Here is a 24,244-nt window from a genome sequence, read left to right as displayed (position 1 = left end):
GATTGTACTTCATCTGAGAAGAATAGAGATGATTTTAGTGTAAGCTCATATGCATCCAGCGAAGAGCTTCTGACTCCAGCAGATGTCTGGGAATATTTGATGCAGAGTGGTAGCAATTTTGCTTTGTTTCTGTCATAATGCAGATTCAGCTGTGTCAGTAAAAAGCAAAAAGTGTTGCCTATTTCAAGGAAATAAGGAAATCTGTTAGTTGGGGGAATAAGAAAAAAGCATTCCTAGTTTTTAGTGTATAGCTCTGAAAATTAAAAACTAAATAATTTTCTCGTAAACTCAGCCACTGTATCTTTGGAAAAGTAGCCTTTTTTTTCTTTTTTTTTCTTTTTTTTCTCTTTGAAACTATCTTCATACTCCTGTTAGGATTTGAGTAAAAATCATGAAATCATCAGGAGTGAAAATGACTAGGGATAAAGCAATTGCTGAATTACTGATGGGACTCTGTTTTAAACTGTGACAAGTTTCATGAGATTGCCTACAGCAAAGGGATGTTAGTGGGGCAGATTTTACTGTTTTTGCAGCCGTGTGCAAACAGGCTGTTGTTTACAGCCATTTGGTGGGAATAGCTGTGTCTGCATAGTTTTGGTGTAGCGGAAAGTTTGGAAAGAACAACCAGGTGCTGATAAACTGTTCTTTGTCACACATAGAGAGCACAGTTACTAAAACAGCACCAATATACTTTGTGAAGCTGCATTATGCTGCAATTTCTGGAATCAGCAGTTCAGGCAATACTTCTCTCCAACGAGCCCCTGGCAACTGCGTTTTCTTCTCTGGATCTTCAAATAGCACTTAACACAATGCTTTGATACCTAAAGAACAGTATGAACCTTTTGTTTTGTTTTTTATTCCCATGAATTGTTCTATAAGTTCCTGTTTAAGCAGTAGGTGTTCTTCTCACATCACTTGTAAATATTTTACAGAGGGAGCAGATAACATTCCAGGAACAGTAGCATGGGAAGCAAAAGAAGAAAACACCGTCTACCTGAGGTGGTTAGAGCCTACCAATCCAAATGGGCTGATACTAATGTATGAAATCAAATATGGGCAGCATGGAGAGGTGAGGATCTGATATTTCTCTGTTCAGAATTAATTGTAACTCTAATTTGTATTTTATACTTTGATCTTGTCACATTTGACTAGCTAAGCAAGACTGGGCTAAGTGTATTCTCAGTCTTGGAGAATCCAGGTTTGAGTACAACTGTAGTATGCTTTCATTGCTTTGACTTTGTATGCTGCAAAAGACATAGTGCTATACGAAGAGATTTGGTGACTTAAAGCTAACATCATCACATTTGAGCTTGCTGAGGCTCATGTAGCACTTTGATATAGAGGGTGAATTAGCAGCTAGTCTACTGTCCAAATTATTATTGGACATATTACAAATTAAATTATTACCCTGTTAGATTAGATGTTTGTGCTCACAGGGGTTACCTGCAGTTTCTAAACAAGAATTTGAAATAAGTTCAAGTTTGACACCTTTATTATGCTTCAAAAAACTACCAAATGTAACTCAAAACTGAGGAAGGGAAATCTAATGTTGGGGTATATTCAGTCTTTAAAATTAATAGCTGAAGGATTTTTTTGTTATTTTTTTTTTTAAGTTGCAGTACAGTGCAGGCTGTAACAAAAAGCTTGGAGATCAGCTACTGCTGAGAAAGTTACCTTTCTGACTTTCACCTGCAATGTCATCTTTAAAATGTACCTGTTTCTGTATTCTTAAGTAACTTTTTGCATGGTGTTTATGGTAGTGGTCTTCATTCAGACATCTGTAGATAACTCAGACTTAAATCACTGAATAGTATTTGATTTAATCCCCTTTTACATTTGGGCCAACTAAGACACAAAATGGGATCTTTCTTAACATGTTTCTGTGGGCCTCTACATACCAGTGATAGAAACGGTGACTTCAAACACCTAGCACCAACCAACATCTCATTCCTTTGTTTCCTTTTGTCAGTTTTTGGATTCCATGCATCTCTTTAAGCTGTTGGAAGAAAAAAATTATCAGATGGGCCTTTTAATTATAAAGACAAGCTTATCTTACAGCTACATCATCTTCTCAAGGAGGAATGTGACGATACTAACTGCAAATTGCTTTTGTCTTTCAGGAGAAGCGGGAATGTGTTTCCAGACAGGAATACAAAAAGCTCGGGGGAGCTAAACTAACTCACCTGAACCCTGGAAACTATTCTGCTAGAGTTCAGGCCACTTCGTTAGCTGGAAATGGGTCATGGACCGAGCCAGTCTCTTTCTATGTACAACCCAAATGTAAGACGAATGTTTGCAGGCTATATCAAACTGGGGGACTTGGCCTTTTTAATAATTCTTAATGTTTACATTTGTAATTGGGTGTATGAACCTCTCGCCTGTGCTCTGAATACTCTTACTTGCTGATGTTTTTGGGAAATTCATCTGTTCCATTTTTTTGAGAAGTGTTGACAAGCAGGAGGTGTATTGGAGACATGGTGCTTTTTTTCATAGATTGTATGCATATAAGAGGTGCAATCAGGTGATGGGTGTGTAGAACACACTACTGTGGCTCCCTGGGGTGCCCAGCTCACAGTTGGGAATTCAGTGTTAGAAGTATCAACGTGGAGCTGGGTTGTACAAAACCCGTGGCAATTAAACAAACCTACTTTCAGTTGCAAAGTTCTATAAGAAACAGGTCATTTGTTAAGATTTTGGCTGGCAATATTTATTTTTTTTTTAAATATCAATATGCTTTTCCACATGACTTGTTCAGAATAACATTTTAACAGATAACACTGATGAAAGGGTCTTGACTACGGGAGTGATGTAGGTTTAGGAAGGATAGCACTGTGAAGGGTATACAGAGACCCTCTCAAGAACTTCTGTGTTTAGCTGAAGAGCACTTGTATCCACAGAAAACTGGAATTTTGTCTTCTTATTCATTCTTGTTTTTCTAATTCCTGGCATTTGATGAACTTGAGGTAAAGACCAGTGTGAATATGTTCTGAAGTACAAGAAATTGCAAGGTGAACAAAAGGTGGAGGAAAAGAAAGGTTAATATGCAAGCGAACAATTGCGTATTGTTCCCTGAGGAATGTAAGTCCTTAAGCATAACATGTGAAACCAAACTCCAGACAGACACTGTTCTGTACAAAATTAATGCTTTTCAGTGTCTGTTTTCTTGTTCCACTCATCTGCAGTCAGGGAGTGTTTCTGAGTACATTTTTCCACATCAGACAAGAAAATGAGTACTTTGATTTCTCTCCTGTATGGAAATACACTGAGTGGGTTTTGAATGTTTCTTTGTTAATGGAGATTTTATAGAAACCCTGATACAGTTGTTTTCTTGTTGGTTGCAGCAGCAAACTATGGAAACTTCCTGCACTTGATAATTGTGCTTCCCATTGCTTTCCTGCTCATCATTGGGGGTTTACTAATAATGCTGTACGTCTTTAACAAAAAGAGGTGAGTTGTTAATGCTTGTGGTTAATGCTGAACTGCAAAAGGGGCTTGTTTAGTTTCAAGTCTGTATCCGTGGAGCAAGTTAGAAATTAAGAAGTGAAATGGCATTCAGAGCACTTGAGAAGCTAAAGAAGATTCTACCTTATTGGTGTGTACAAGGAGGTGGTCTAGAGTTACCAGCGAGAATCTGCCTGCTACTTGTGATATGAAGAGGCTTTTTATTACAGTATCACGTTTGAAAGGGGAAGAGGAAGGATTGTCAGGAACATATCCACTGGGACAATGATGACAGACACTGAGCCTTTATAATCAGAAGCTTTGAAATATGGGTTGCTCTATAAATCATGAAAACTTAGTTCAAGTCAGGTTAATTTGATTCCTTGCAAATTCTGAAGGTTTTTTGAAGTCTCTACATCCACTTACAAAATTATGTGTTGGACAGAGCAGTCCTGGGGGACTGCTCGATTGATTTGTTTTCCTTAGTTTTATCTCTTTATAACTAGTGCTCTTTTTTATTTAATTGAAATACATAATGAGAATTTAATAGAAGTCGGTGCAAACATTTGGGCTTGCAACTTTTTAGGTATTGAGCTTTTTTATTACTCTCATATAAATTACTCTCCTTGAATATCCCATTATTTCCAGCTCTAATTCAGTTGTGTACAGACTATAGTACTAATTCTCCTCAAGCACTCCAGAAAGGGCTTTGCATCTAGTGAAGTAAAGTACCTGCCTGACCTTCCCATGAGCATTCTGGGCTTGAATGCCTGATAACTCATCCTTCTTTAAGCTGTTGTTCTAGCACACAAAACTGTTTTCTCTTTGGTTTTCTGAGGTCTGATTAATAACTTGATTTGTACAGCCTGCCTTCTGCAAGAGCTCTCACAATGCTGAATAAAAGTCTTACTCTGAAAATCACCCCAGTAAAATCGAGGGAGAAGGATGAGGGTAAAATAAAATAACAGAAGCAATTTATAAAGTAGTTGAATGGAATTCCAAATAAAAACAATCTTGTTCTTTGCCAGGTCACTTCTCTCTCGCAGTAGAGCAGGTGATTAATGCTCTCAGCCACAAGTCTCCTGGATGTATCACCATGCAGCTGCCTTTCTTAAAGGAAGTTTGCCTAGCAGCTAGAAGTGCTTTGTGTTTACACTTCTCTAGTGCTGATATGGTATAGAGAAGACTGCAGGTTTCCTGGGAAAACTCTTCTGGGCTGTTCTTCTCATTGATTATATGTGGTAGAATAAGAACTTGATTTGTCCCCTTTCTCTGAAAAGCTCTCCACATACAGTAAACAATATTTTGTGGTTGAGCAAACAGTGGAATAGCCGTAGAAGAAGCAGTCTGAAATTTACTTAAGTTTAAAGATTAATAAGGAAAAAAATATTTCAACAGGAACAGTGACAGACTGGGCAATGGGGTACTTTATGCTTCTGTGAACCCCGAGTACTTCAGTGCTTCAGACGGTAAGTGTGGCCATGTGCTTTTGATGCGTTTACTTTTATATGCTCTGCTCATGTCAGACTTTGGAAGTGTGAAATTCTTGTAAAGGGATGTAGTAAAACCTCCTTCTCTTTTTATTTAATTAGCACATCCATAGTTAATCCATCATCAATCATATGTAAATGTTACCTGTCTATTGAAACAGAGGGGTTTCAGAAATTTCTCCTGTAGTTTATTCAGCTGAAATGAATTTGGATAGGTTAGTTTTCTTTTCAAAGTATTGTCTACTTATCCGGTGATTTTGTTACTAGAATGAAAGAAGAATTCATGAATTCATCGTCTTTCATGTTTGCCCTTTTAAGCCTTTTTCTGACCTACTGGAATAATCTCACTGCTTGTTTCTGTGTATTTCTCATGTGGAAAACAATAATGTTTACCAATTAAACAAAAAGTCTCCTCACTTCCCACCCCCATAAAACTCTTTCCAAATGTGAAAAGTTGTTGGAAAGGGAAAAGGCAATGCTGTGAACTTCCAGCCATATCACATGCAGTAATACTGTGTTAAAATGAGCAGGGATGTTTTCTGTAAGCTACGCTTTTAATATCTAGAGTATGGGTATGCCAGTTGTTCTTGGACTGACAAAAAAGTTTTTTAAAGCTAGTTTCAGATTTTAATTCTTTATTTTCCTACTATTTTCTATGGAGATGCAATGTGAATAACATTCTTTGACAAGATAAAAAGAGAAGCACTTGCTGGAAGTGGCAGCTAATGGGCCCTTTTATTGCTTAGCTAGTAAATTGGAAAGTTTTGCTTAAAATAGAAGTTCTTGTTGCCTCAAAATTAGATTGTTTGCCACTTGTAGCAAAAAATGACTCCTCCTTCATCCTTTATTCCACTTCGAGCAAAGAAACAAAAAGCATCTAATGTGGCCATTGAAAGGTTGAGGGAAATAGTATAAGAAGAGATTCTTGCATAGTCTGCACCATGTTTTGAGAGTGTGGGGGTGCTGGCTGGGAGCTGGCTCGGTACTTTATTACCCAGTAGATGAGATGACAGGTTTGCATGACCGGCAACAAGACTGAGAAAATCCAACAGTGCTTAGTGATTTGGAAGATGGTGCAGATAATTTTCAGCTGGACAATGGAGAAAGTGTCCAGCGCCAAATAAAAACCAAGAGTTAAAGTTGATTTCAGGATGATTAAGTTTTATGGTTCATTAGGATTGTTTGGTTTTAATTTCTTGTTTGTATGCAAGTCTCAGTAAGTCTGCCAGGATTCTGGACCTTGGAAAAATGATATTTATTTTGCCTGATCTGGAACAAGATTAAATTCCTTAAAACCATTGGGGAAGGAAGAAAAAACAGAAAGCACCACCATCACCACCACCCCCCAAAAAAAAGAACAAAACAAACCACCACACTGTTCCTAGAACTGTGTGGGTTTTTTTGTGTGCGTTTTGCTTTCTGTATATCTGTATTATTTTCCTGCACTTCACTATTGCAGGAGAGTATTAGCAGACATATCCTACTGTAGATAATCTCCTTGCCAGTTCCCATGCTGGCTGACCCTGGCCAGTAGCAGGAGCTGAATGACCCCAGAATACCAGTATCCTTGGCTCAGCATCTCCAGAAAGCTTATGGCTATGGGAAGGAGAGCCCTGGAATCCCAGCTTTCTGGCTAAATAAGTTGCTTGGAAAAAAAAAATAAATAAAGGCAGTTAGGTTCCCACTGGAAACCTATTTGCTAAATAATTATTTTTTGCAACATAGAGGTACGAGCATATTTAACAAGCATGTGCCCATACTGTGCAGATTATTTATTTGCGGAGCTCTTCAAGCACAGGAGGAAATCAGAACATGAGAAGAATTTGCTTGAGGCATCAGTGCTGTAGTTTATGGGTTAGTTTGGTGCTGCTGCTTTAGACGTTTTGCCAAAATGATGTTTCCAAAAGCCTCCTGGAGGCTAATGGGTTTAGCTAGAGTGGGAGCTGACTTTCTTTTACCGTTGTTTCTTGGAGCAGCACCATTAGAGTTAAAGATTTGTTGATGTTCATGCTATAATCCTCTATTTTTGCATCCTGTCATTTCACCCATCCCAAGCATGTGACACAACTGTACCCTCCTTTGGTGACTGATGGGCAGCAGCATCAGTGACTACTGAGAGCTCAGATGTCTTCTTGCCTGAGGCAGTCATCCCTCCTAGCAATCACCTTCTGAGGTCTCTCTTCTGCCTCAGATCAAAGACTTGCAGCAGCAGCGAGTTCTGCCTTTACTGGTGCAGCAGTGGGTGTGCAAGTAAGCACAATAGCTTCATGCAAAGAACCTGTTAGATCAGAGAATCTCTTTCCCTTTAGTCATAAAATCAATCAGTTAATAGAGAATACAGCAGATGCTAAACTGGTACAGATGATCGAGTACATTTGATGCTGCCTTGGAAGAACTAGAAAACTGATGGTACCGAGAAAAGCTCAAGCCTCAAGTACTGAATGAAGGTTCTTGCCACCAGGATGTTGTACATTAAAGTTCCTTATTTCTGTTCTTTTATGCTAGTACCATAGTGAGGCCCCTTGAAGTCCATCTACTCATTCCTTTAAAATTTATTTCTATGCCAGATACCTGCCTATCTCTGTATGAGAAAGATTGGAATATATGCACATCCCCTGGCAGTTCTCAGCATTACGTCTGTTGTTGCTTAGAGTAAAACTATTCGGGCTGTTGGTATTGTAAACCCACGAGTGATCCCACCACTTACAGAAATGGAACATGATGGCCTCATCTCTCTCTCCCCACAGTGTATGTTCCAGACGAGTGGGAGGTGCCTCGCGAGAAGATCACCATGTGTCGGGAGCTTGGGCAAGGCTCCTTTGGGATGGTGTATGAGGGGATAGCCAAGGGAGTGGTGAAGGATGAGCCAGAGACCAGGGTGGCCATCAAAACTGTCAATGAGTCTGCAAGCATGCGTGAGAGGATAGAGTTCTTAAATGAGGCCTCAGTAATGAAGGAGTTCAATTGTCACCATGTGGTAAGTTGTGAATATGTAATAAGGCTGTGATTTATATGGCTCTGATGGTTTACTGGCAGGAGATTGCTCAGGGCACGTCTTCACTGACTGAAGTGGGGACTTGGGATTCTAGCTTCAGTTCTGCAGCATTAGGATGTTGTTAAACAGGAGTCAGCGTGAAAACAAGTCTACTTCCAGACCTCTCCCACAGGGTCATGGGTGCTGGGGGCTCCATATCAACATGAATAAACAATTACTGCAGTTCAGTTAGCTGTATTTGTAGCTGAGCATTTGTTTTTCTCCTTGCAGGTTCGGTTGCTTGGTGTTGTTTCTCAGGGCCAGCCTACCCTAGTTATCATGGAGCTGATGACACGTGGGGACCTCAAAAGTTATCTGAGATCGTTGAGGCCAGACACAGAGGTGAGTCATGAGCTGTTGGATGTTTTTTTTCCTTCTGTTAGAATCATCCTGAGCAAATAGACATCGTGTTGGAAGCAGCAGGCAATTAGCCTTTCTTGCCCTCTCCTTAAGATCTAAGAACAAAACATGCTGCTCTGTGATCTACAACACTTTTTTTTTTTTTTATGAGGTAGTTACTGCAAATAGCCCAGTTTGCTGTACCCCATCTTGTGTTACAGAGTCCTGTTTTCCAGTTTTGAATTAAATCTCTTGCCTAACCTAATTCTTGTCAAGATGTTGAAGAAAAATTGGCTAGTTGAAGCATGCATGTTAGGATAATGATTTCATGTTGTACATCCTTCCTATTTCCTCTGTTGGAAAATAAATACAAATGAGGGCTTTATGATAAAAATCCAGTATCTTTGCTAATATGCATTCTTTAATATGTAGGCCATCAGTCTAACAGCTAAAATTGCCCCATGTGCTATAGGGTCTGAAAGATGACACTTGCCACTGAAATTATAGTAGACTAAGTAGAAAATGAGCCCACAGTTTTCTTTTGCCATTAGATTCATGATCCAGAACTTCTGATATAGTACGTGCAACAGAGAATGTATGCCATATAAATGGAGAACTTGAAAGTAGCAGAGGGCATGATTGGATGTGGAAAATATCCATGCTGATTAAACTGTTTAATCTCCTGAGGTATAAGGTATAACATCGTTACACTGAAGTCTTTTCTTGCTTGTATTCCCTAAAATAGAATGGCCTGTTAGAAAAGAGCTATTTAGGAGTTGTTTGTAAACCAGCTTGATATGGCCGGTTTTTCCCACCAAGCAGGTGCTGCAGTTTACATAATCATGAGTTCGTTTAGCCTGGTTCAAGTCAGACTGAATTGTGATGGTGTGATTTGAAACAAAACAAAAGAAAACAACAAAAAACAAGTAGATTGCAATTTGGTTTAGAAATTATTTATTCATTTCCCCTTACTTGTTTGATCTTCTTAATCTTCCTCAGAATAATCCTGGCCAGACACCTCCAACTCTGAAGAAGATGATTCAAATGGCAGGAGAGATTGCTGATGGGATGGCATACCTCAACGCCAACAAGTTTGTTCACAGAGATCTTGCTGCGAGAAACTGCATGGTGGCAGAAGATTTCACGGTGAAAATTGGAGGTGTGCTTTTTGACTTTTACAGAAATTTAAAAAATCACCCTGAAAAATCAGTATGTTAGAAAGCATTTTAGTTTTTTTGAAAACTGTTTTTAAGATCTTTTAAAACTTAGCTGTAGTTTAAATTTCTGCAGAATGAAATATGTGCCTTATGAAGGCTAGCTGTGATTTAAGACCTGTGACCAGTCAACATTGAATTGAAACTCTTGGAATACCTCTACTTGCTGTCGTTCCAGTGAGGAAATAGAGTAGCATGTGGGCTTAGAAGGAGCTGGTGGAGCAGTGATTTGAGATGCAGATGCTGCAGACATCTGGGTGGATGGCATAGTTAACACTGGCGTGTCATTTGCTTTGCTGTTAATGCGCAAAAATAATTGTACCTTCTGTTTATTGATTCAAGAATAAGAATTGTAGGATTATTTTAAAGCATATCTGATTTGAAAGTGGAATGTAAGGCTTGATTTCAGCTGGATGCTTTCCAGCCTGAACTGGAGCTCTGCTTTCCAGCAAACAGAACCGTTTTTCCTCTGCTCTGCTGTTAGAACACCACTTCTTTTCCCCCTTCACCATCCCTCCAAAATAGTGTCAGATGAGCTTTTTCATACTTCTCTCCAGAGAGTGATTTTAAGCTTTTGGCTGTTTTTGAGTTGTGCATATTAAAATAGTATGTATGGTAACAGCCTTCTGCTCTAGGAAACTAATTCTTTTTCTCTGAGCTTAACTCAGCTATTTTGATGATTTGTGTAAGTAATCTTGTCATTTGGGAGAAAGAAAATATGATTTCATTTTGAGTCAGTTAATTAGGAAATAAGATCTTTGGGGGATTTTGTACATTTTCTGCAGGTTTGGGGAAGTCAGCCTGAATCCCTTCCATTCCACTTTTCCTAATCCAGCATGTTTTTTGTTTTTTAATTCTTTGAACTGGAGATGGTGCATTTCTTCCCTTTAACATGGTACATGGTTATCCCAAAAACATTTCATGAAATGTGCTGTGCTGCTCTCGTTTATGTGCCTGTATTGAAAATCCCTTCACGTAGAAACAGTTTACGAACATATTGACTGGAGCACGCCAACTCAGCCTGTTTTGATCTCAAAGAAAGAGCTTTACGTTACACTGTCCTGTGCTCACTGTGTATCTGTTTCTTATTTGCATTATGTTTTAGGAGTTTTCCATGTTGTTGGGGCAAAATCTCCCTGGTGTGTGGGAGTGGTGGGATAGTTGTACAAATGGGGCTTTTAGTCATAATCGCTGAGGGTAGCAGTGTCCCTAGCAGACACTAGAATGAGAAGGATCAGCGGTCACTCTCTCCAGCCATAGATGAGTTATAATGACTGTGAGAACCCCTTAGGCTAGAGGAATTGTTAACTTGTCACTCCATTTTTGCAAGAAAAAAAAAAAAGATAAAATGGATATTACCCTAGCCCTTTTGTGTCAGCAGATAGCATTTAATCTTAGTAAGAGATTTGATTCCACGTGATTTGTTAGCTTTTTGTTGGTATCTGAAAATGTAGTTCCTGTTTTAAATTGGCTAGTCCAAGGCCCAACATTTTTGCTTGCGTCAAGCTGATAACATAGGAAAAAACAAACCTGGAATGAGTCCGAGTAACAGGAGATGGGCCTTGTTAGGCACAGGTCTTGCAAATGCTTACGTCTTTACAGCTAAGGACACATGTATAGCCAGAAGTGTGGCTTTAATATTGATCTGTATTAGTCATAAATGAATAGCCTCATCCTGTATAGCATTTGAGATAGAAAATTACATCAGAAAAGAGAATTAACTTTCGAGAGAGGAGAAGAGTAAAAGAATCATTTCCCTCAAAATGTAAGGTTCTTTAATTAAAGACAATTTAGGTACTAACGGACATATTTGCACTCCTTAATCTAAAAGAAAAGATAATCATAGAATTTAGAGAATAGAGAAGTGAATGATATGAGCTTCAGAAGACTTAGTTTGCTGCAAGGCTTGAACATAGGTCCTGGAACTTTTCTTATTAATATATTTAAATCATTGAGACTTGATCTGGATCCAGTTCTGACCCACTGAAATCAGTGGTAAAAATACTTGTTAGTTTCATTGGGAGAGAGCTAACCAGCCCTACGAAGGCAAGTAAAGGCTCTGCAAAGCAAAATCCTGTGGTAACAGATTGAAGGCTCTTTGCACCAAACTATGATTGTCTGCTGGCTACAGGGGCTTGTAGTAAGGGGAAATGTTCGGTATTTCATTATTTGAGCTCACAAAACTTGTACCTTCTAGATTTTGGCATGACAAGAGATATCTACGAGACAGATTATTACCGTAAAGGAGGGAAAGGTTTGCTGCCAGTCCGCTGGATGTCCCCAGAATCACTGAAAGATGGAGTCTTCACAACGCACTCCGATGTCTGGTAACAAAAAAGGGGCTTTGAAAAACTGTTTTCCCCTTCCTGTTTCTAGCCTCTTCTCTTGTTTTATAGACCTAACTAAGTATACAGCTTCTCCTGTCCCTTCGCAGGTAGCTCTCATTATCCACTGTGAATCATTCTGCTTTATATTGTTTCCGTTGCAAAAATCAAGGGCTCGTGAGTTTAAATTCTGCTCTCAGAGACAGTCTTAAATGGATTTCCAAAGCTGGAGGTGGTGGCGTGTTTCCTGCTGTGGGTTGTAAAATCACTTGTGCAGTGAAAAACATTACCTTCACCTGGAAGAGCAAGTTGTCATTTTCCAAATTGCCCTTCCTCAAGAAAAGCATTAAAAGTTGCCAAGAATATGGAAAGGTTCATAGTGTTGACCTGCTTTTCTATCAAAATCTTCTGTGTAAATAACTCTACTTTGCTGCAGACAGTTTGTGTACACTAGCAGTTTTATTTTTTTCCTTCGGAGTTCTCCCTTGTGTATATCCTTCTCCATTTGGGGCTTTGTTTGCTTGCTTTATATACCGCAAGATGCAGAAATAGTTTTTTCTGTAAAAGCACATTGCTTAGTGGTTGTATCTGTGAAGTTATTAATAGAGGCATTCAGGAAATTTCAAAATAAACTTCTTAGTAGAAATAATACTCTGGAACATTCCCCTCTCCCTCCCTCCCCCAAACTTTTGCAGAAAGATAGGGAGGACTTGGCAAAAGATGATTATGTACTGGCAAAAGCTCTACTCCGTCTTTTATGGTTTCTCTGCCTTCCTAACAAGATGTTTTTACTGCTGATCTGTTACAGAATTGGCAGCTGATTGCCTCCAAATGCCTAAAAGTCAGTAGGAATGGTATTTTAGTAGTAAACTGCATTTTCTCTAAACAGCTTGAAGATTTTGGAGGAGTCAGTGGACTGCAGTCCACAGCATCCACTTTGAGTTAAAGGTTCCTAAGAGAAATTAAGTAACAAGTGAAAAAGCAAAGCATCAGAATGCTACTTACATCTTTTGCATGTGGCTAATAACTTATTTATGTACCCTGTAATCTTCAAACTTGGAAGGCAATGAAAATAGCCACTTTGAGTTGAAGGGGAAGCCCTGTATCAGCCATTTATCTAACAGCCATGCAAGCATGCTTTCAGCCTTCCCTTTGGGGTAAAAGAATTCTGGAACTAGTAATGGCTTCACAAAGCAGACAAATAGGAAATATATGACTAGAAAAATCCCCAGATATAAGCCTGAACTAAAGTGAGGAGCAGGCAGGCCTGCCCATGAGCACCAAACAGTAACATTTAAGTCTAGCCATCCCTTCCAGCCTTTGTTTCAGGACTGTAGTAGGTCTGGTCTTCACCTTCATTGATGTATGGCTGCTGTTCATGCAAGTTCTTCTTTCCACCTGTACCTCTTAAGTGACATTGTTGTTTAAACCTAGCTCAGATTCTAAATGCACACACACAGAAAAAAAAGAGGTGCTAAATCAAGCATCAGTATTAAATTCATACTTGAATTGCTGCAGCAGTTATGCATGTTCTCCCTTCAACAGGATGTGGCACTCATCGGTCATTTAGTCCAAAGCAAGACTGATGAAACAATATTGCAGTTTGTTAGTGGGATAGTCCAACAATCTCTGAGCAAAATATCTTAGCCAGGCTGCAGAAGTCACATAAAGGGAAGTAGCTTTACTAATGATGAGGTTGGAAAACTTACAAAAGAGTTGAATTTTACAATTTTTTACTTTAAAGCATCGAGAGACGAAAAAATGCCTTTTGGACCACAGGCCCATGGATCTCATCAGTATTTAAATTTCTCATTGGAATGGTTTGTGGTCTTGTTAGAAGTGATTTTTTTTTTTTTTTTTTTTTTTAATTTCAGTTCACGTAGGTATGCTACCTTGAGGTACAAAACAACTGGTTCAACTTGAGGAACATGCAAATGTATAGGTGTTCTAAACAGACACCGTGTGCCGTGTATCCACAGCTAGAGATGCAGAAATTTGGATCTGAATTTGAAATGTATCTGAGCTCAGTTTATCACTGTCATGAAATTGTGTCTAGTTACTTGATCAGCTTATGGCTAAGAGGATCATTCTGGTTTACTTCTCAATACTTCTGAAGCAGCCACTGTACACTGGAATTGTCTTGAAGGACGGGAAGAATCACCTGAGTCCTTGTATTAGTTCAGGTTTTGAAGTTACTTCGTGAAAACTGTTGTTTGGCTGTTTCAAGGGCCATTTATTTTCTTCAATTTAAAAAAGAAAAAAAAGTAGAGATTGCTTTTCTGTCCTTTTTGCTAGGATATTTTGACATCTGGTTCCGTGTTCTTAGAGATCTGCTTTAGAAGCCAAAACGTCAAAAAGACAAAACTGTGCAAGTGATCAGAGCCCAAGATTTACAAGCTGTAAGGTGAAATGGCAAACTGCAAAAGAGTGTCTGGAGGTTTTTAAGGGTGGAGCTTTATTTTAGCAATTCATTCTTCTATTGCTCTTCAGGCTGAAGAATGAGGTAATTAGATAAGACTGTTGTTGTTGTTGTAGTTAGGGAAGGAGAACATTTTAAAATGAAAGTAATACAGTTCAGGATGAGGGTGTATTTCTATTAATAAGTCTTCAGCATCTTGCATTCTTTCAGAGATAGTATTTGCCTTGAAGGAGCAGCATAAGTGCATGCGTTATGATCTGCCTAGGAGGTGCACAGAACTTGTTCTCCTTATTCCTGCAGTGATCAAAGTAGCTTCAGAGGCACCAAAACGTTGAGCAGACCCTCCGTCCCTCCCTGTCCTGAAAGGCAAACAATTGCAAGTCTGTTTGTGGCTTCTGGCTTCAGCTGTGAGCCGTTTCAGATACAGTGGATAACTGAAGGATAAAAACCACTCTGCCATAACCAGCTAATAATACCGGGCTCCTGGTTTCACAACAGTACCCTACTGAAACTACATTTCTGTCTCTGAACTTGACTCAGCACTTCAGCCGCAGAAGGCAAGATAGCATCTAGGTTTTTGTTCACACCAGCTCTAAGAGTAGATGCCTGGTCAATGAGGGCAGACAATTGGAGCTGTCTGCTCAATAAACTAATTTTAAATTGAAATATTTTTAGAAAGTGTCAATACTCCCATCCAAACTATCCAATTAGATAACTATGCTTATTTTTATTCATGAGTAATCAATTCCTATTATTAGACCAACTTCTTCTTTCAATCCTGCTGTTCTTTGTAGTTAGTTGGAAAGAGCGAGGAGCTCTGTTTCAAGATGATGGTTGCATACATGTTGCAAAAGGAGTAACTGAGTTTCTCCTTGGGGCTTGAATGTTTTATTGCTGAAGCAGCAAAGGAGGATCTTTGTACGAGAAGCTGGAGAACATTTGCACTTCTTCTACGTCTTTTTCACAAATTGCTTTCATTGCTTGCTCCTGTATGTTAAATGCCTTGATCCTTACTTTGCACCTTTGACTCAGAATGTGGAAGAAACCAGAGCGAAGTGATAGATGGAAAGTATTACTCAGAGTGTTTTTGTGCCTGGGGGATGGAGGTTGTTTGGTTTGTTTGCTTTTAACGGTGAGGCAGATGAGATACACAGGTGTGGTGGTGTGCATTTGCTGTCTAGCTCTCAGCTGGCTGGAGTGGTAGGGGAAAATGCAGCTTTTAAATCAGATTTGTGTGACTCAAGTATTTCTGATGAAAAGCAGCTTGCAGTGGAATGAAAGCTTAGAGCTCTGCGTTATTGCCTTCTCAGCTGCTGTCAGGAGTACCTGAGAGAGACGTTACATGAAGATTTGGGGTTTAGTTTTTTAAATGTATGGTGTTTTTTTTTTTTTTTCTTGCTATCACTATGGGGGGCTTGTTGAGCTCTCTCTAAACAACTAGCCTCTGCCACTTCTCAACCTGCTTAGAAGGTTGGTAGGACGGTCTCCCTCCCTCCCCTTCCTCCCATCCCTGCATCTTGCCTTTTCCCCTCTCCAGTGTTCTTCCCACCTCCTGAGGTACCCTTAGTCTGAACAAGGCTGTAGTGGCTTTTTTTAACCAATTACTTGCTTATGCTTGTTCTGTGTAGGTCACCGTTGTACCACTGAATGATCGTGATCACGACCAGCTCTGACTTGTAGATTATGTTGTGAAAAACAGAGGTGTAGCATTCCTGGTCTTTACTTCCAGAGTCAGTAGGGAGAGGCCATTCTGAAGAGCATTCAGAACTGGGACCCTGTTTCTCTCCATCGATGAGAGGTGTTTACAGTGAACAGTCTCTGATGTTAGGTCATATGGATATCACTGTAGCTGCGTACTCTTTAGCAACTGGATTTTTTTTGTGAAGGAAAACCCATGGACACCTCTCTGTTCAGTATCATTTAACAGAAATATTTTTGTAAAGACTGCCTGGCTTTCTAAAGTTCTGATTTGTTTTCCAGGTCTTTTGGTGTTGTACTTTGGGAGATCGCAACGTTAGCGGAGCAGCCGTACCAAGGCATGACCAATGAACAAGTGCTCCGCTTTGTGATGGAAGGAGGTCTGCTGGAAAAACCCGACAACTGTCCCGATATGCTGTAAGTGTCGGCACTTCTCTCTGCTCTCAGTCCACAGCTCATTCTTCGTGATCCCTTCAATGTCTGCTTCTGCCCCACCTGCGAGAGGGGCTATGAGGATGTGTCTCTTCTTGTCTCTTCTGCTTCAAGTGAGGTTGTTGAGTATTAAGAGAAAAAAAGAGCTTAGGATAAGCTGAAGTGTACCGTGCAGCGACTCTGTGGAATTCAACTTTTCAGTTCAGCGTACAGATACGCGAATCCATCCTTCCTTTGTCTGAAGCAGCTTTGGATCTGCCTTTTCAGTCATAGTGTTCATTGCATTTAGATAAACAAATCTCCCCTGCTAACAGTTTCCTTCCCTGTAAGCAGAGAAAGAGGCACGCAGAAAAACCTTTGTCTACCCCTAGACCCAGTACAAAGCCTTACAGCAGAGGAGTCTGCGGTGCAGCAGGCTTCGGTTTTTAGCTTTACATTGTTGAAATACTTCTGCTGGCTTTTGTGTACAGCAGTTTCAGTTGTTCAGACTTTATTACTTTGATATACTTCCCAAACTGGCTTTTGGGAAGGAAATACTGTGTCTTGCAGTTATTGAAATTTGTTGGAGGCCCACAGAAGGGATACAATCACTTAAGGGCCTCAGCTGCTTGGGATTCTTAGGAAAAGAGCTTTTTTGGCTGGACCGCTGGCTTTGGTTTCAGATGACAGGCAGTGTTGTTTTGTTGTTTGAGGTGGGTGGGTGGTATATGCAGGGGGAGGTGTAGTGCCATGTGATTCCTCAATTTCACATTCTTTCCCTTCCACGATGCTGTGGAGAATTTCTGGCAGTCGGATTGACTGGAGATTGTTTAACATGGTCAGAGCTATGTAATGGAGGAGGGGGAGAAGCAGGCAGAAAAGGGGGAAAGAACAGGGTGCGGGAAGGGGGCTAGGTAAAGCTGGTCTGCTCCCCGAGCCAGTAGGGAAAAAACTATCTCTACAGTGAGAACAAACTTGGCAAGAGATTGAGCGTTAGAAATTCCCCATTAACCTGGGGCATGTGTGGTATGAACAGGGGGAAGGGAGGGGAGGCACAGTTAGCTTTCAGCAAGGAGCTCCTGCCGCAGCCTGCCCAGCCCGTTCTCCTTCCTCCTCCTCCAAGATAATCCTGTGTGTGCTGGGTGTTACTACAGGATCAGTCCGCTTTGGGGGTAACTGGCTTGAAAACGGGCAGAATTTGGTGAATGTGTGACAGAACGAATCTTTGCACTAGTGTAGAACAGCAAAAGCCTTCATTTTAAATAAAGAAGCTGTTCACATATTATTTAGTGCCACCAAAACTTTAGTCCGATGTTGCAGAGGGGCAGAATGAAAATACCTGCCTTGGATTTTAGCTGCTTCTCTCCATCAGAACAAGAAGTAGGGTTCAACTATCCAGTTTAGTGATGTCTCTTGTTAATGCAATTGTGAAAAACATATCTTGACTTTGTCCAAATGCAGAAAAAAGAAAGAAAAAAGAATTGACTCTAGAAGCCAACCATGACTTGCTTTAGCTCCCGTTCAGCCTTTTTTGCCTTCCTATTAGGACAGACACCCAAGTCTGCTGGAGTTCACATAGGCTGCTGTACGAATAGCAGAAGGGAGCTCCAGGAATGATCTTTACCTTTGCTCCACGCACATGCGTTTGGCATTCAAAGAACATACTTTACATGATTGTAGTGCTTTCTTTTCCCATGGTCTGTCCTGTTGGCCCAAGATGCTGTAAAGATGCCGTAGCAACCTGAGAGCTGGTGCCAGTCTCGAACCTCACACGTGTTGCTGCTGGCAGGCAGAGACCTGCTCCGTAGGCAGAGTTCCTTCTCCCCTCCCCAGCTGTCTGATAACCTGCTCCTCACCGTGGGACATAGCAAGAATATTACCAAATCTATTGAAAGGTGCAAAGAGCCCTGAAACTGCATTTGGATTTTACCATACATTCCCAGCTTGTTTCAGGCAACTACTTTTTACTAGTGCTTTACAAAACCTTTTGTAAATGGAAGGGGTCTGTTTTTCTGGAGGTTGCTACAAAGATTCTGTTTAAAGACAAGTTTCTTGCCATGTCTGTGCCAGTGGAAGTTCTTTTTTTTTCAGATATTGTGTGTTCTCAGTGCTGGAGACTGGCTGGTCTGCGATACTTTGACATTAACTCTCAATATTAACTCAAGATGCCCAGAAAGCCATCTGCCTGCTGCAGGAAGCTCTGTGTGCTTATTGTGCTCAGTATAGCGTGAGTGGCAAGCAAGAAGTGGAGCTAGTAACTGCACTCATAAATCTCATGTGGTAGGATACAAATGCAGAGGTACTTTTATTTAAATTAGCCTGACATGCAAACAAGTAAATTGTAATCATGGGCAGATGGTATCTAATGCAAAGACAAATTTACCTTTCTGAAGAGAGAGGGGAATACACTGACATATCAAACTCTCCAGAACAGGTGGAGTAGGTAGACTGCTGTGGGGAAGCAGAGATGAGAATAGAGAGAAGAATCTTTTTGCAACTGACACCAAATCAACTATTTTTAACCGTGCAGATTATGAGAGTGTTGACACAGCCATGCACACTCCAGCCACCGTACAGTAGCTCTTGTAAGGGCCTCTCATTGCCCCCCCTGTGTGACTGCTACGTGGTGCAAGCGGTCTTGGCCGTTCCATCTCTGCTAGGACTGCAATGCTAATAATGCTCGTTAGTGGCTGTGCTTTGCTAACCCCTGCTAGCAGAGTCATTAGGTGGATCAGAGACCAAGGACACTTGAAGAACTGGAGGGGTTCTGTTCTACAGCTTGGCTGTCCCGGCTGCTCGTGCAGAGGTGGTTCGTACAGCACGGCCGTCTTGTGGTTCGCAGAAGTGGTAAATCACTGCGCAGGGGCCAAGCACAAAGAGGACGGTATTTCGAGAGGCTTTTTACTCTTGCACAGGGTGAAACAAGACTCAGTTCTGTTTATGCTACACCCTCTTGGCATAGCTTGCGTGATTTTACAGACAGAACCATGCAATAAGACAGATGGTTCAATAAGACGGTGCCAGGAGAAGCTTTGCTGTTTTTCTCCTCTTCCCCTGTATGAGGTTGTTTTTGTGTACTGCCATTGTTACATCAGGTGATGGCTGCGTGGCGAGGAGGTTCCAGCTGAAGCTCGCAGACAGTGTGCTCCCATGGGGCTTTTAAAAGTTGTGGAGGCTGGAATTCCTCTCTGGTTTTGAAGTAAAAATTGCTTCCCCCACATGTAGCTGACTAGACTATTTACGTATTGCCGATTTTTCCTTTGTTCCTGGCGCTCGCTTGGTTTGAAACCAGGGTCTGCTATCCAGAGGTAATCCTGGCGTGCAGCAGCAACAGAACAGGGGCCCTTTCTCTGTTCTCCATCAAATCAAGCCTGATGCAAAGCACAAGTGCATGCTCAAATGGAATGCAACTGATACAGTATCTGATACAGGAATCTGCCATTTTCATTTTGTAATGTCTCAGTGCAAAAAGGAGCTCCGTTTCTGCAGCATTCCTTGAGTGCATTAGAGCAGCACTGGTTATCGCCCTGCTCGGGATAAAGCCTGCAACTTCCTTGGGCTTGCTTGCCACCAGCCAGAAACACGCTTTATAGAATACACAGATTATATTAGCAGCCTGTAAATTCTTCCATTGTCTGCTGGAACGTGTTGGGTTTTTTGTTGGTGTTTTTGTTTAGTTTAGTTTTGTTTTTGTTGTTTAAGATAATGTAAACAAGGTCTTCAAGCCCACAGAGTTAATAAGGGAAAGAAAAATCCTTTTATGGGAACTCTGTAGGGTTTTTAAATCTGGAATGGCTTAAAAGAAACATCACATGTCCTTGTTTGTGCTGATGTCACATGCATTACTCCACTGCTTGTGGTATCTCCTTAGCATTGCCCTTAGGCCTCAGGGCGCGGTGCCAGCGAATATCCAGTGTTCTTGGCTCCAGCCGAGGCTTCTATTCAGGGACGCAGCAGTCAGCTGGAAAGGAAACAGCAATGAAGTAACAGAAATGGATTTTATGTATTTATGTCTCAAGCTTTCCTTCTCGTTTGTGGGTGAGGGTATAACGCAGTTTTATAGTTTGACTTCACTTTCGCTATGAAAGACTCCTGAAGGCTCCAAACCAGGCACGATCTGGGCGCTGTTGGTGCATCTACGTGCCTGCTACAGTGCGGCTTTGAGGACCGGGGCACTTCTCACAGCACAGACGGGTTCCACCAGCTTCTTTTTGGGTGTCACAAGGCTGTGCTCAGGTGGCTGGCTTCTGTTCATGCAAAGTTGTGCCAGCCAAGCACTAAAAGGAATATTTGTGGCTTCAAATGCTTGACTTAAGATTGCTTTTAGTTTGATGAGGCGCTCTCAGCAGTGCTTGCATCCCAGTCACAGCAGCTTTCCACCTCTGTGCTGGTCCGTGTCAGCTGAGAACACAGTGCACCCGATGAGGAAATGGAACAGAATTTCCCCAGGAGCAAGTTTCTGGGGGAGGGGATTTCTTTGCTTTGGTTTGTTTCAGGCCAGGGTTCCCAGGCTCTCCAAGCCCTGCTGTGTGCATTGGTGCACAGCAACAGGCATCACAGCCCAGGGCTTTCCAGCACGGTGACAGTCATGTTGCAAGGTTTGTCCTAGAGCAGGGACCCTAGAGAAATTAGGGCCTTAGTCTATGAAGGCCTTAGGTGCTATCAAGAAAAAAAAAAAGTGTTGTTTTTTTAATTAAAAAATAAAAATTGCACACACTAGTGCGGAGATCCAGTAAACTGCTGCCAGGGCGTAAGGCAGTGAGAGCTGATTAAAGTGAAGAACTGCAATGCCTTGCTTACTTTCTGAACATCTGTGGAAGTTAGGAAAATGGTGGTGCTCTGTAAAATCTAGAAGTTTAGGTGAGTTGGCTCACCTGGCACAGGAGGGCTGGCAGAGGCGGGCACCAGGTGCCCCGGCTTGGCTGCTGGCTAGAGATGGGGTCTTACTGGGACTGCAGATTGCATGGCTGGGAGGTAAAACAGAAACATGAAGTATTCTCTAGTGTGTTACTTGGTATGAAAGATTTTTCTCGTTCCCTCCAGATTCATTCTTATTCCACCACTGAAAGCAGTAGCTGGGGCCAGCGGTGCCATCCTACACACAGCACGCTTCTCTGAGTGCTGTGCACACAGAGGGAGGACTCAGAGAATTAATCTTCCTTTTCATATTGAAATTTGCCATATTTCTTGTGCTGCCTTAACAGAAGGCATCCCAATTCCACCTTCACACAGTGAAATCCTTTCTTGGTGTTGTGTTTAAAGCTCAGGGCGATCTCAGGAATATCCAATTCTGCTGTGTCATGAAAATGCTGTTTTCATTATGAACATATTACTATTTCGTTTTGTGGTTTTGTTTTTACCAGCATGGGACATAGTACAGATCTAATCGTGGATGTGCTTAAACAGATGATCTCACACTCCATAAAATATTATGCATCCCTGGCCATAAATGAAAACAACATAATTTTAAAATAAAAGATTAGAGAATGTTGTTGAGATTTGTAAATGCCTTTTGGGTATTGCAATTCATTTTAATGTTACTTTCTTCTTTCAGGAAAAAGGGACTTTTTTACATTTTGTATTTTCTATTTTAATTTCCTTTCTAGACAGTGTTGATAGAGTAGGGACTGGTTCTTTGAAAAAGATGCTCTGAGAGGCGCTATCAATTTGCTGTGCGATTGGGTAAGTACAGGACGTTTTGGAGGAAAACCAGGGAAACACCAAACTGGGATGAACATCTGCAGTGCTTCTGGATACCAGCTATCCACAAGATGGCTTTATAGGCAAGTGTGTGTGGAAGGGAGTTGAGAAGGTTTAGATAGGAGCTGGAGAAGTAAATCAGTGCTCAGAAAGGTCAGCACGTGTCACAGGGATCTCGGCCTGTAAAACTTGCGTTGCTTCATCTTCCACCAGAACTGAGTGATTTCCTGAGCGCGTGGTCTCGTTCAGTCACGGCTGGTTGCTCCCCAGTCAGGGCTCGTAAAACACCTCAGTAAATGGTTGTGCTCTGTGTTTCCTGTCCAGGTTTGAACTGATGCGCATGTGCTGGCAGTACAACCCAAAAATGAGGCCCTCCTTCCTGGAAATAATCGGGAGCATCAAAGACGAGCTGGATCCAGCGTTCAAAGAGGTCTCCTTCTTCTACAGTGAAGAGAACAAGCCTCCGGATACAGAGGAGCTTGACCTGGAGACTGAAAACATGGAGAGCATTCCTTTAGATCCCTCCTCCACCCTCCAACCCACTGACAAGCACTCAGGACACAAAGCCGAGAACGGCCCAGGCGTGGTGGTCCTTCGGGCCAGCTTCGAGGAGAGACAGCCGTACGCACACATGAACGGGGGACGCAAGAACGAGAGGGCCTTACCGTTGCCCCAGTCTTCGGCCTGCTGATCCTTAGAACCAGAATCTCACAGAAACAAAACACAGAAAAAACACACGTATTGGGGGAAGAAAGAAAGAAAATTACAATATATTCAAAGCCTACTGTACCTCAGTGGATCTTCAGAACTGCCATAGCTGCACTTGGGAGAACCCTTTTTTCAGTAAACAAGTTATCGTTTTTTCTTTTTTCAATATGCAAGCAGATGTTTGTTTCAGTAAAGGACTCCATTCATGGGGCACACAGTTGGCCTTTTAAAACTCTAATGTTAACACTTAATAGCAACAGAAAACTTGAGATCTGATGTCTCTCTCTCTCTTTCTTCTCTCTCTCTCTCTTTCTGTCTCTGTCTTTGCTTCATAATGGGAAACATATCTGCGTGCAAGTTCAACCGTACAGCACTTTTATCAGATCAAAGATATCGCAGGCCAGGTGGCTCCCCAGTACCTTTGCAAGCACCTGCCTAACACTGTAGGTCTTTATTAAAAAACAAAAAAACAAAACAAAAAAACACATACAAAAAAAAAAAAAAAGAAACAAAAAAATAACAAAAACACACACACAAAAAAAAAAAAAAAATTTAAAAAGACTGGATTTTTAATGTTGCTCTTTAATCTTTTTAGGAACACGTAAAAGAATAAAAAAGGGCCATCATTCGTCCAAGGTTGTTACCATTTTCAACGCTGCCAAATTTTGCCAAAAAACTGAACTCTGTTTTTTGTTTTTGTTTTTTTTTGTAGGCATGGAAGGAGCACAGTAATCAACTGCTCTGTTTAAAGGAGATCCTGACCAATAAATTCTATTCAATCATACACTGGTATTTAAAATAAAAACAAAAATCAAATTGTCTAGACCTTTTTTCAAAACTGGACAAAATGTGATTTTTTTCTTGCGATGGAGAAGATAAAAGGGATGGGGTAAAGAAACAGCCCTCTCTCCACTCCTGTCCCCATCCCTATGAATTCTGGACAAAACTGGCAGTGGTGAGCTAAACAAACATGTGCATTTTGTACAAAAAAAAAAATTCAACTGCACGCCAAAAATGAAACATGAAAAACATGAAAAAACCGGCAGAGATCTCCATCGTTGCAGCCTGCCTTCCTTCACAGGCTTGCAAGGAAAAAACACCTATAAAACAAAAATTGGAGAAGACAAAAAAAAGCAGTAACCGGATTCAAGTATATAATGCTTTGTTGACCTTTTCTCTTTATTATTAAGACTTCTCGAAGGGTCTTGCAGTTCTATGTTAGACCATGGATCATTTGCATACACATTGTCTTTTGTGTCACTTTTATAACTTTTTTACGGTTCAGATACTCATCTATATGTCTGTACAGAAAAAAGCTGCTATTTTTTTTGTTCTTTATCTTTGTGGATTTAATCTATGAAAACCTTCAGGTCTGCCCTCCTTCCCTTCCCTTCCTTCCCACTTCAACAGATTTTCTTATGCTTTGTACTATAGTGTGTAACTTTTACTTCTTCCTTCCCAGTAAC

General features: G+C 41.0%; 1 protein-coding gene across 2 annotated transcripts in view; it reads left to right on the top strand.

The window, feature by feature from the left end:
• The window catches only part of IGF1R (insulin like growth factor 1 receptor), a 168,972-nt gene extending 145,695 nt beyond the window's left edge, over positions 1-23,277 (top strand). The window contains exons 12-21 of one of the 2 annotated variants that reach the window (XM_032194908.1): positions 933-1,069; positions 2,121-2,280; positions 3,345-3,447; positions 4,840-4,910; positions 7,679-7,908; positions 8,197-8,307; positions 9,304-9,463; positions 11,716-11,845; positions 16,242-16,376; positions 22,395-23,277. In XM_032194908.1, coding sequence (XP_032050799.1) covers positions 933-1,069; positions 2,121-2,280; positions 3,345-3,447; positions 4,840-4,910; positions 7,679-7,908; positions 8,197-8,307; positions 9,304-9,463; positions 11,716-11,845; positions 16,242-16,376; positions 22,395-22,761 — 1,604 coding nt within the window. In that variant the 3' untranslated portion in view covers positions 22,762-23,277. Of the gene's footprint in view, positions 1-932; positions 1,070-2,120; positions 2,281-3,341; positions 3,448-4,839; positions 4,911-7,678; positions 7,909-8,196; positions 8,308-9,303; positions 9,464-11,715; positions 11,846-16,241; positions 16,377-22,394 lie in introns of both variants that reach the window. The other variant, XM_032194907.1, reaches the window with a different exon arrangement.
• Positions 23,278-24,244: the final 967 nt, after the last annotated feature.

This window comes from Aythya fuligula, chromosome 11 (assembly GCF_009819795.1).
Source record: "Aythya fuligula isolate bAytFul2 chromosome 11, bAytFul2.pri, whole genome shotgun sequence".
Taxonomy (NCBI): Eukaryota; Metazoa; Chordata; class Aves; order Anseriformes; family Anatidae; genus Aythya; species Aythya fuligula.
Note: the sequence above shows the minus strand (reverse complement) of the source record. Positions and strands in the feature narration are given on the sequence as shown.